This window comes from Pelodiscus sinensis, chromosome 2, assembly GCF_049634645.1.
Source record: "Pelodiscus sinensis isolate JC-2024 chromosome 2, ASM4963464v1, whole genome shotgun sequence".
Taxonomy (NCBI): Eukaryota; Metazoa; Chordata; order Testudines; family Trionychidae; genus Pelodiscus; species Pelodiscus sinensis.
Genome location: NC_134712.1, coordinates 146,999,518 through 147,012,073, shown reverse-complemented (window position 1 = coordinate 147,012,073; position 12,556 = coordinate 146,999,518). Strand labels below are relative to the sequence as shown.

The window sequence follows — 12,556 nt, the reverse complement described above, 5'->3', positions numbered from 1 at the left end:
TTATAACTAACTACAGGGCATAACAATTTTATTCCTTTAAATTACTTGTGCCGACATATGCCCACTGCATTTTTTCACCCTGGCAAGCAGGTATACTTTTCAAGCTCACAGCATAATAATCATGAATAATATGTATACGTATAAAGGTCTTCAAAATGAAGTCTCAAAGCCTATATGGAAAAGGTCTTGTACCTATTTAAGATGGGTAAACAAACACACAGAAAAGTTAAGTGGTACACCACTATACCTACACCTATATTTCAGACAATTTTATCCATATCACAGGTCTTCTGATACTTCAAAAATGAATGACATCACCTCAGCTATCATCTCAGTGTATTAATTACCCACTAACCTGTCTCCAATTCACCCTTTATTAAGATCTGAGAAACAAAAGTTAAACTATTTTATGCAAAAGGTAATAAATGCAGGGAAAGAGACTGACGGGATAACTGAGTTCTAGAGAAAGACAGTTTATTTTTAAAAGATAGATGATGGTTAAATGAAAAAAGCAGAAAGGTAGAAGAAAAAAAGAAATCCTTACCTCTCCATTCTCAAATGTAATTTCACGAACAAGAGGCACACATTTATCTTGCGTCCATGCATAAGTCAAATCAAAATTGGTCATAGAACCTAAGTATACCATATCTGGAGCATTTTCCTGTTTAAAAAAAAATTTGATTATTCTTATTTGAAAATAAGTAAATACTTTTTACCCAAAGGGAGACCAGATACATGACATGGAAGTGGTGGTAGAGTGCATGTATGGTTATGAGACAGGACTACAATAAAGAGTTGTGTTCAGACAAATGTATTACATATGCAATCCCCAAATTGTGGCTTTAAAGAACAGTTAACAGGTATATAGAGTAATTTATACAACTTACTCTACTTTATAAATTAGTGTTAAAATAAAATTATATTATTTTGCTTCAAAAAGGGATGATTAGACTAAATTAATATTTATTTTAGAATTTTGTAGGGTTGATGATAAATAATAACTTGGTCTAGGAAGGACAACAAGATATCAGCTGGACATAGATGTAAGGTTTCTTAAGGAGGAGCTTACAAAAACACCGAAAACATTAACAGGATAGAGAGAAACTGGAATCTCACAGTTGATTAAACTTAATTGCCAAAAAGATACTGTTCTATTTGTGGCAGGCTTTCTTTCTGTATTCTTGGTATTTGACTCTGATGAAGACTGCATGACTTCTACTTGCAGTTATTTGTCATTGGTGTTAGGGAAGCAAACTACTGAAAGCTGAGAAAGTGATAACGAAACAGATATTCAAATGTGGCCTTCTAATCTTCTTATATATCAAAACGCATTTGGAAACCCATCTGATTTTTTTTAAGTTACCTCATTATATTTGTCACTATGCTTGTCTGCTGTCTTAGCATAAAATAAGGAATCATTGTTAAGGAGTCATTGAGATTTAAAAAGGAAAAAAACAGAGTGTTTCCTTTTATGTTCTTTTTTTAAATAAAAACTACACGTTTCATAATATTTCATGAATGACTGCTTGGTAACTTCTCTGATTATATAATTAACTTAAAGAGAATGTTTTCCTCAGAAAACAGCAGACATCTGTAGATAAGTCATCTAATATCATGTGCAAGAGAAAGTGAGGGAAGGTGTGGTAAACATCACCTGCTTTGAGAAAAACAAAATGTACTAAATAAGATACAGGCAGAGAAGTTGGCAACAGACAACAAAAAATTCCGCAGAACAAAAGAAACAGAGTGGGACACCTGACAGATGTATCATTTTTCTGTGAAAAAAAACAAACCTCTCATTTCAGGAAAGCTATACATCCAAAATAATAAACTTAGGAGTGTGTGCTTATTTTTTTCAATTGTTAGATTAAGATTGATTTGCCTCCCAAAATCAGAATCACAACTGCCCACATTCGTATTTCCTTTTCCACATAAAATATTCAGCTATCTTAATTTCAAACTGAGAAGCAGCAACATATTAAATAATCTAAACTTCCATAAGATCACATTTAATATACAAAATGAAAAAAAGCAAACTAAGTTGTTAAACTTACCCCTGGTGGTTTATAAATTATGTTGTCCCCGCTAAATCTTTCTGGTTTTGATACAGGCCTAAATAAAAGCAATAAAGAAACATGCTTTAATACGGATGATAGCCATAAATTATGTTTAGATGCTTGGATAATGAAAGCAACAATCCACTTGGCTGAAACTGCTACTGTATCTCATATATATTTAGGTACTTGTCATTACCATATTTCAACACTGAAAAACAGATATTCCAAATAAGGTATATGTTGGAACTAGAGATCAACTAGAATTGTCTGCAGGCAAGTAGAAAAGGATGTGGAATTAAGATGAACAGGTTTTATTATATGTGGGGAGCTTTGCAGTGCAAGAGATGTACATTGATTAATTTAATTTGATTTTGGGGAATGAAGTCTTCAGGTTTGTTTTTTTTATAACAGGGTTTGGACAAAGGAAGTTGTAATATATTGGTTAGAACAGGAAATGATATTTAATATCCTTTTAGAAACTCTGAGTTGGGCCTTTGCAAATGAAAGGATAAGACCCTGAGAGCATCATTAATACACTAAAAGCTTTGTTATCCAGAACTCATGGGGAATGTGGGTTGCAGTGCCGGAAAACAAAAATTTACTGCTCTGCCCATGCCCCCACCAGCAAATCCAGCTCCCCTCAGCTCAAGGAAGGCCGAGGGGGACGGAGGCGACTACTGATAACATCAGCCAGCAGTGCCAGCTATCAGAAGCCCCTCAACAGCCAGTTGGACAGGCAGAAGTCAGACACATGCACCTGAAGACGCAGCAGTATTATAGCTGGGGATAATGCCGGTTAAAATTTTCCAGTTAACAGAGTGCTGGATAACAAAGCTCTCACTGCACATAGTTTAGGGAAAAAACAGCAACAAATAAATTACTTGTCTCAATCAGCAACTGGTGACAACCTGAAGCATGGACTTGGAATGTCATCTTAGTGATATATTCCCCTTAATGAATATTGCATAGGGAGAGCTCGTATTTCCCCAATACTTCTTGCTGATATGACTGTCCACCAAAAAGGATATTTTAATATATAAACGCAACAGGAAGCAGATTGCCAGGAGAGTCATATGGGGGGAGAGAAAGGGGAGGCATTAAAACTGCTAGAACTACATCAAGCTCCTATGGAGGAGGAACTACTTTACCGGTAGCAAAATGAGCATAAGGATTTTTTAGAAATTTAACAACACTTGGGAGAGGGAAAAATGTAGCTTCCATTGGATCTGAATGTGTATTGATAAGCACACAATACTGTCAGGAGTACTCTAACAGACTACTAAACTTGATATGGAGAAAATAGTCCACTATGGCAGGCATGTAGGAGTAAACTGGTTGTAATGGATATTCACACGAAACCTCTTCCACTTAGCAGCATAGATTACTCTGGTACAATTCTTTCTACTTTGGATCATAATATCCTAGACATCTGAAGCAGCTCTCTCTGTGTCTCTCAATCAGCCAATAGCCAGGCTGTGAGGTAAGGGAGGCTGGATTCAGAAGCAATATGTTTCAGGGTTTTTTTATATTAATTTTGATAGGAGAGGTAAGGTTTTTGGTGGACAAACTGATAGGATTATTAGATCCAGTACCAACACTGCCAGGCTGGAGAGATCATGACTACGGTGACAAGGGCCTGAGATTTCTGAGGACCTCAGGAATCTGTGAGATTGGAGGGTAAGCATCCATTAGGCCCTGGGGATGATGGAATGAAGATTGCCTCTGGCAGGGATCCTGGGTACAGACCTCCTGTGGAGTAGAAACCAAGACAATTTGGCTGTGTCTACATTGGCATGATTTTGCGCAAAAGCAATTGCTTTTGCGCAAAAACATGCTACCTGTCCACACTGGCAGGGAGTTCTTGCGCAAGAACACTGATGTTCTAATGTGTGAAATCAGTGCTTCTTGCGCAAGAATTATGTTGCTCCCGCTCAGGAAAAAGCCCTCTTGCGCAACTGTTCTTGTGCAAGAGAGCATCTACGCTGGCACGGATGCTTTTGCACAAAAGCACATGCCAGTGTAGACGCTCTCTTGCGCAAATACTTTAACACAAAAACTCTTGCGTTAAAAGTATTTGCGCAAAATCTTGCCAATGTAGACATAGCTTTCTTGTTTTTATCTGTTTCAAACCCATCTATTCACAGATGACACAGTCCAGGAAAATGTGAGGTATAACAAAATCCTTGATCATCCTCTCTCACAAACAAGATCTATTCACACATGGTATGCTATAGAGCACTGCACAGACAAGAGAGATGAAATGTTATAGAAGATGCTTTCAAATGTACGTGTTCCATAATCCAACCCCTTCTATTTATAAAGGGGCTAACTGGGCTCCTCCGTTTTGTTTTATATAAATGTAGTTGTAGTGTTGGTCATAATTTGATCAGTCTTAGGAAAGCAACATAGGATCAGTGAACCACAGTGAACTTAAATATATTTATGTGACATCAAGTCTATTCATGGGTCCATAGATTTTGTGTCCAGTGATGGTCTAGTGGTGATGCCCATTCCAAAAGGAATATATCTGTATTAGGATCTTGGTTAGGAGGTGCTGAGACAGAGTTAAAGATACTCCCTTTTGCACAACTGACTCTGGGGTCTTCCACAAATTATATAATGTGAAAACCTAGTGAGGGATCTGTAAAGTCCAAAGTATGTAGTGTCTGGTTGACATGTACACCTATTTCAACTAACCTTGCACACAACACAGGGTTAGTTTGTGATGCTGCATGATGAGCAAGAGACCAAGTAGATTTGGGGTATATCAACATTATGGAGACTACTGTAGCATACAGGCAGCCTACACTGACAGCAGTTTGTCGGTGTAGGAATATTTGCCCCCTTGAATATAGTTAGCTATGTTTACAGGCTCTCTCTTCCATTGACATTCTGGGCCTATATTGGGGTTTTTGTCAGCATAGCTAAGTCAATGGTGTCTATTTTTCACATCCTTGAGTGATATAACTATGCCAATAATAACTTCTCACGTAGGACAGAGATCCATAAAACTGTGGGGCACAACTCCCTAGAGTATGCATGGAAGAACATTTTGGGGGAGGTGGCACAGTGGGGGGCTCCGGTCAGCCTCCACAGGGGCAGAGAATGAGTGCCACCTCACTCTGCTCCTGGCTTGGGTCTGGCTGGACACCCATTCCTGTGGCTCTGCTCCTGGTCCCAGGCCTGGGGCTGTGGAGCTCACAGGTACACTTCTGAACTGAGTAGAGCTAGTTCAGGGAAAGAAGGGGAAGTCTATCATGCCCAGATGAGAAACAGGGTGTATGGATCAGTCTAATTAAAGAGATTAAGGTGTGTTTCTTGCTTTTGAAGTCTATTTTGAAAAGGATTTTCAGATAGAACATGTGTCAAGGATCTGACCCTCCATGACAAAAAGATATCACTAATGTGCACTGCCACTTCACAAGAGGGGCAGTACTTAAAGCCAAGCCATATAGGGTCAGGCATTCCTAAGTTCTAGTACAGGGGTGGGCAAGAGGCTGCCAGCAGGCCAGATCCAGCCCAAGCCATGCCACCAGATCTGGCCCACGGCTTAGGCTTAGGCGCATTAAGCATTGCGTGGCAGCAACTACTTTAAATGTGGCTCTTGTATTCTGGAAGCTGGGAAGGAGGTTTTGTGCTCTGTCCTGCCCCTCATCAAAATCTCTCAGCTCCCAATGGCCAGTTTCCAACTAATAGCAGCTGAGATATTTTACTGGCAGCCAATGAAGCCTCCTCCCTCCCTCCCTGGTCTCCTCCCCTCCCCCACTCCTTCATCCTGCCCAGAGCAGAGCCATGTAGAGCAGCTTGCAACAGTAGCCTTCAGGTTCCTGCAAGGCTTCCAACTGGGAGCTGCCTAGATAAGCGCTTCCCAACCAGAGTCTGCCTCTGGCACCCCACCCCCTCTCCATCCCAACTCCCTGCCCCAGGCCACCACCAAAACTCCCTGTATCCCTTTCCACCAGGTCACAACTGCCTGGACCCCCAGACCCTGCACCCCCTTCTAGAGCCCCTCCCTCAGGCTAGAATCTTCTCCTCCGCCCATACTCCCTCCTGCTCTGCAACCCAAGTCTCTGCTCCAGATCACAACCCTCTCCTTCACCCAAACTCCCTCTCAGACTCCACAGCTCCTCCTGTACCCCAGTCTTATACCCCAAGCTCCCTTCTGTACCCAACCTCTGTCCCAGACCCCCCCAAGCTCAGTAGAAATGTGGCCCTTGACCACTTGCCAAAATCTTGGCATGGCCTCCCATTAAAAATAATTGCTGACCCCTGCTTTAGTACCATGAAGAACCTCCTGTCAAAAGGTTAAAAAAGTGAATAAGGTAGGCAAAACAGTCAAAACTTGCCAACAGGAAAGCTATCTAAACTATCTTTTGTGAGGCCAATTTCTTTTATCAAGGTCCTCTTCTGTCTCTTTCCACATGTATATGTAACCACTGTTACTTAGTTCAGCACAGTGAATATCACACAGATATGCATATTGCAAGTTTATTACAAGTTTATAAAGAGAGATGACAAGATTTTTTGGGACCGGGATTGACTGTTTTGAAATACCTGAAAACTAAGCGGTTTAATCATGTGAGGTCCACTAAAAGATGGTCCCTTTGACATTATTTCAAATAAATCAAGAAGTTCAAACACTGGTATTCTAAAAGCATGTAGATCACTGTTGCTATAATTAAAGGGTGTTGAACAATTGGCTACAGCTGAATTTACCTTATAAAGCATTGCTCAGAGCCTGGCTATCAGCTGGGGGAGCCTGCAGCTTTTAGAAATCTAGCAGACAGAATACATTTTAGCATATAGAATAAAACTTTCCTAGTTCAGACCAAATATTAGTTACTTCTTGGATTCTTCAAAAGAGAAGAATAGCATGGTTCGATTTATTCTCTTCAAATCAAATATGCAGAACCTTGGTCTCTCCAAAAGAGAAAAGGAGAGAGAAGCCTTGAAAACTTGGTGATATTTATGCACAGGTTTTGCAGCCCTTCAGAGCAAACAGAGAAGACTGATCTGGAGCATCTTCAGAGGCAGTTTTCAGCAAAATTTGGGATACTTAACCATACATACCATCAAGATCTGATATTAGAATAGCAAGAAGCAGAGAACACGGAATATCCAATGTATCACCAGTTCTCTAGACTACTTCTCTTTCAATATCTAAATAAATATTTTCAGTAAGAATTTCAGATCATACTCATGACTACTGTTCCTGAAGTGGTGGGGACAGAGGAATCCTTAATAGCATTTTTTTATACTTCTACTGGCTTCGGAAGGAACATTTGAGAGATTGTGGAAGAATGTAAAGACACTATAAAGAAAGAAGATTCTTAATAATAGTTTAATCCTTCAGGTCCTCACAACAAAAATGAAATTTGTAGTCAGAGCAGCTGAATGATTTTACTGCCTCAGATGCTAGTTCACTGATTTAGATGCATTCAACACAGAATGCCTGAAATATGCTGCCTTGCCAAGAGAGATACACTTGATTATTCTCACCCTTGATCTGCTCTACTTTCATAGTTATACCCTTTTAATAGAAATACACCTCTTTTGTTATGCTCTAACTCAGTAGAAAATAAATTAGGAAAACATGAGGACCACTTATATAGTATTGATTTTGTTTACTTGCTTGTTTTATTGGTTTCTCTTGTGCATACAGGCAGTCCCCGGGTTACGTACAAGATAGGGACTGTAGGTTTGTTCTTAAGTTGAATCTGTATGTAAGTCGGAACTGGCGTCCAGATTCAGCCGCTGCTGAAACTGATCAGTTTCAACAGCGGCTGAATCTGGATGCCAGTTCTGACTTACATACAGATTCAACTTAAGAACCCCAGGCATCCCCAAGTCAGCTGCTGCTGAAACTGATCAGCGGCGGATTCCAGGAAGCCCGGGGTAGGGGCTTCCTGTAGTCAGCCACTGGTCAGTTTCAGCAGCGGCTGACTTGGGGACGCCTGGGGCAGAGCAGCTGGGGTGCTGCTGGGTTGGTCCAGTAGCGCCGCCGCTCCTCGGCGCTACTGGACCAACCCAGCAGCACCCAAGCTGCTCTGCCCCAGGCATCCTGATTCAGCCGCTGCTGAAACTGACCAGCAGTGGCTGAATCAGGACGCCTGGGGCAGAGCAGCTGGGGTGCTGCCCGGTTGGTCCAGTAGCGCCCAGAGCGGCGCTATGGGACCAACTGGCAGCGCCCCAGCTGCTGTACCACAGGTGTCTGGAGCAAAGCCGCGGAGCACGGGGGCAGCGGGACAGCCCAGACATGCCGTGGCTGTCCTGCTGCCCTCGGGCTCCATGGCTTTGCTCTGCTTTGCTCCCCGTCCCCCTGGTCTGCAGACCAGGGGGATGGGGGGCAAAGAAGAGCCAAGCCGCGGAGCACGCGGGCAGTGGACAGCCCAGACACGTCTGGGCTGTCAGCTGAGCGCGCGCTCCGCGGCTTGGCTCTGCTTTGCTCTGCCCCCCCCGGAACGCGCTGGGCTGTCTGCTTTGCCCCCCCGGATGCATCTGGGCTGTCTGCTCCGCGGCTTGGCTCTGCTTTGTCCCCCCCCCCCGTCCCCCTGGTCTGCAGACCAGGGGGACGGGGGGGGGGGGGGTGCAAAGCAGAGCCAAGCCGCGGAGCGCGTGGGCAGCGGACAGCCCTGTCCGCTGCCCGCGTGTTCCGCCGCTTTGCTTCCTCTCCCTGGTCTGCTGGAGACCAGGGAGAGGAAGGGCCCCGTTCGTAAGTCGGATCCGCGTAACTCGGGGACTGCCTGTATTTAAGAGCTGTGTACTGAGCTTCTTCAAGTGGAAGAAATATTCTTCTAACCTATTTTAGTACTTAATTTCTCTGCCAATCCTCGTTATTTAACTCAAAAACATTCTGGAATTCAGTTTGTGTGAAAGACATTATACTAACTAAGGCCCTGATCCTGCAACATGAAGCAGACAAATTGCAAGAGGCCTAGTTATTTTAAATAGTTGTGTGCCAAGCACATTAAACACTGCAAAAGCAGAACCCATGGTAGTATTTTATTACATCTGCCATTAAAAAAATAGCCATGCCCCTATGTTATTTCTCTTCCCCACTGAATTACTTTTATAGTTGAAATACTGCTGTTAACACATTAACTAAAATATAAATGTCAACTTCTATAGTGCTTTCTACCTGAAGATTCTAGTGCACTTTACCAATATTAAATTAACTCATGCTGCTGTGGCTTCACTATTATAGGATAAAGCTAGATTGGCTACATCTACAGTGCTACAACAAATGCACCCCAAATGACTGTGTAACCCAGGGGTGGGCAAAAGGGCCTCTGCGGGCTGGATCCGGCCTGTGGAGGCCCTGCTGCTCCTCCGCCCCAGGCCAATTAGGGCCTGGAGGTGGGGGGAACACAAAAAGTTTCCTCCATCCTGCCAGGAGTACATGGCGCTTGGAAGTGCCAGGCGCTCCTGACAGGGCTGGAGGCAGCTTCGCGCACTTCCCCGTCCCAAACCCAATCAGGGCCTGGAAGCAGGGGAAACACAAAGTTTCCTCCACTCTGTCCCCACCCTGTAGCAGTGTGCAGCACTTTAAAAGTGGCCCCTGGCAAAAAATTATTGCCCACCTCTGGCGTAACCATACCCTTTGTGTTATTCTTTAACTGGAGACTACTCTGCCATGTAACTGAGCACATCAGTGAATAAGTAATTTTTTTTGTTGCTGATTATAGATAGCCAAAGTCAAAAGCTATATGCCACATACTACTAGTATGTCTATATTAAAGGAAGAGAACATTTTCTAAAGGCATAAATGACAGCTATATATTTCATCTCTCTTAAGACATGTAACTGCCATTGTGCCTGTGAAAGTTAAATATCTCACCCTAAACATTTAATATCTTCTATTTTACTGATATTTTGTTGGGCTTAGAAGTTTTGATAGAAAAAACTGCTAATTTTAGATGCCAATACTACTGTAAAACAGGAATAAAAATCAGCATACTTCACTCTTTTGTTGGTTAATTTAGGGCCTTCTGCAACAGTGGAATTCATCACAAGATGTTTAACTTATGTTCTTTTTCACTGAAAAGAAAAGCCCTTTACAAACCAATGCCACATGAAACTGAGTTGATACTTGAGCACTGCCCACACCTACAGATCTTATTAACAAAGGGTACAGTGTGAGTTAAGAGTCACGTGATGGATTTGTTAACCAACTTTAGACTGTGTCTACTCTTCAGAAAGGAGTTGACTTGTTACGTTGACAACCATAAGTTGCTTTAATTACATCAGCTGTGTACATCCACACAACGTTCCTTGTGTCAGCAAAGCACACAGTTGGTGCTTTTGCAATGAGAGTGTCTTGCATCATGGGTAGCTATCCTACTGTGCAGCTCCCACCCTCTGCTACTGAAAGCTCTGGGAACAGATCGTAAGTGCATGATGGGGCAAGCTCCCCATTCCATGATGCAGTTCTTTCCATCCCATCATTCCATGGGCTTTGACTCCATTTCACACCATTTTTCAACAGTTCTTGTTAACTGTGTGCCTGCCATCTTTGCTTGAAAGCATGCATCCTGAACCACTGGACCAGTTTAGTGATGAGTGTTATGAACAAAATGTGGCTGGTGATCATGCAGTATTTCAGGAAGTGTGAATCAGAAAATGAACTGGTGGTGCCTGCCCTGCTGTGTGACATGGAAAGAAGCAGGTATGTCAACGTGTAGTCGACTGCATGATTAACCAATGAACCTCAGCTTATTGGTTAATCTTGTCCACTACATGCATTCCTCCCCTTCTTGCTGCCTCTGTATCAGAGGCAGCAGTGGGAAGAGAGAGGAGTGGGAGCTGGTGCCTGTTGGGAGCTAGCTTTAAGCAGGCTTCCTACAAGCACCAGATCCAACTGCCCCACCCCCGGCCGTGCTAATGCCTCTGATAGAGACACAGCAGTGCAGAGCGTGACAGGGACAGGCTGGAGCCAATATGCATGGGGAGCTGGCTTGCAAGTCAGCTCCATGCGTCTATCAGCTCTCACGGACCTGCCTGCCACCTCCCCTGCACTGCCTCCTACAGCGACAGAGATGGGGGCAGGCAGGAGCCAGTGCTGGGGGGAGCCACCTTAAAAACCTATTCTTCCCCCCCCCCCCCCAGCACCAGCGCTGTGGTGCTGCTCCCCTTCCCACGCTGCTGCCTCTGAAAGAGAGGCAGCAGCATGGGGTGTCAGGGAGAACCCCTGGAGTGGGGCCAGGAGTGCACTGGCTGCTGGCCCTGCCTCCGGGAACTATTGAATAGTCATGTAACTGCTAAGATTTCCTGTGGTTACATGACTACTCAAATACACAATATCTAACATCCCTAGAAAGAAATAATTCAAGATTGCTGCTGGCAATCACTGAGCAACTGTAGACGATAGATTATTGGTCCTTGGCTCAGGAAATAAGCTCTGAGTGGTGGGATTGCATTGTGATACACGTATGGGATTATGAGCAATAGCTGCAAAACTTTCACATGTATGAATGCACCTTCCTGGAACTGTGCGTGGAAACCAGACCAGCACTGCAGAGTGAGGATACTATAATGAAAGCTGCCCTCACTGTGGAAGTGAATGATCATTGTCGTGTGCAAGGCAGCAATGCCAGATTGGTATCCTACAATCACAAAGTAGTTTGGAGTTGGAAAGCACTCTGGGGGCAGTGGTGATGGAGGTGCATAAGGCCATTAATCACCTCCTTCTACAAAACACTGTAACTCTTAGTAAAGAGCAGGAAACACCTGATAGTTTTCAGGCAATGGGATTCCCTAACTGCAGAGGGGCAATAGATAAAACACATATCCCAATTTTGGCCTCAGACCATCTTGTGACAGAGCACATTAACTGAAAGGGCTATTTCTCTATAGTCTTGCAGGCACCAGTGGATTACCAGAGCCATTTCACTAACATTAGTGTAGGGAAGTAAGGGAAGATACATGATGTGCAATTCTTTAGGGACACTGGACTATATAGAAAGCTGCACACTGGGACTTTATTTTCAGATCAGAAGATTCAAATGGGAAATGTCTAATCTGCCAAAAAGTCAGCACCACCTCAGAGGAAAATATTTTGATAGTTACTGCAGCCTGCTGTACTCTGCATAATATTTATAAGGCTGGCGGGGGGGGGGTGCAGTGCAAAAAATAGATCAGCTGGCTGCTAATTCTGAGCAGCCAGATACCAGAGCAATTAGAGGAGCACAATAAGTAGCTATTCGAAATAGAGAAGGTTTGAAGGAGCATTTTGACAATGAGTCCCATAAAATGTGTCTTTATGTGAATAAAGTTTTATTTGCTGCCTTGAATGACTCCTGTAGGGCTTGCTTCATGAGCATTAATTGTATGGAAAAGTCATGCCTATAGCCACTATGCTCGAATGTTAGCACCAACTACCACACGTAGAACACAAAGAATACTTTCATTTCAAAGATAAATGTTTAATAACAGGAGGAAACACAAAAAAAAACTTTGTCCAACAAGATATGGTTATGAGGAACAGTATCTTGATAATGGCT

General features: G+C 43.1%; 1 protein-coding gene across 1 annotated transcript in view; it reads right to left on the bottom strand.

Annotated features, from left to right (window-relative positions):
• ERP44 (endoplasmic reticulum protein 44) overlaps positions 1-12,556 on the bottom strand; it is a 116,553-nt gene that overhangs the window by 21,484 nt on the left and 82,513 nt on the right. The window contains exons 7-8 of the mRNA XM_075921597.1: positions 2,055-2,112; positions 545-661 (exon numbers count right to left, since the gene is read on the bottom strand). Of these exons, the coding sequence (XP_075777712.1) occupies positions 545-661; positions 2,055-2,112 (175 nt within the window). The remainder of the gene's footprint in view (positions 1-544; positions 662-2,054; positions 2,113-12,556) is intronic.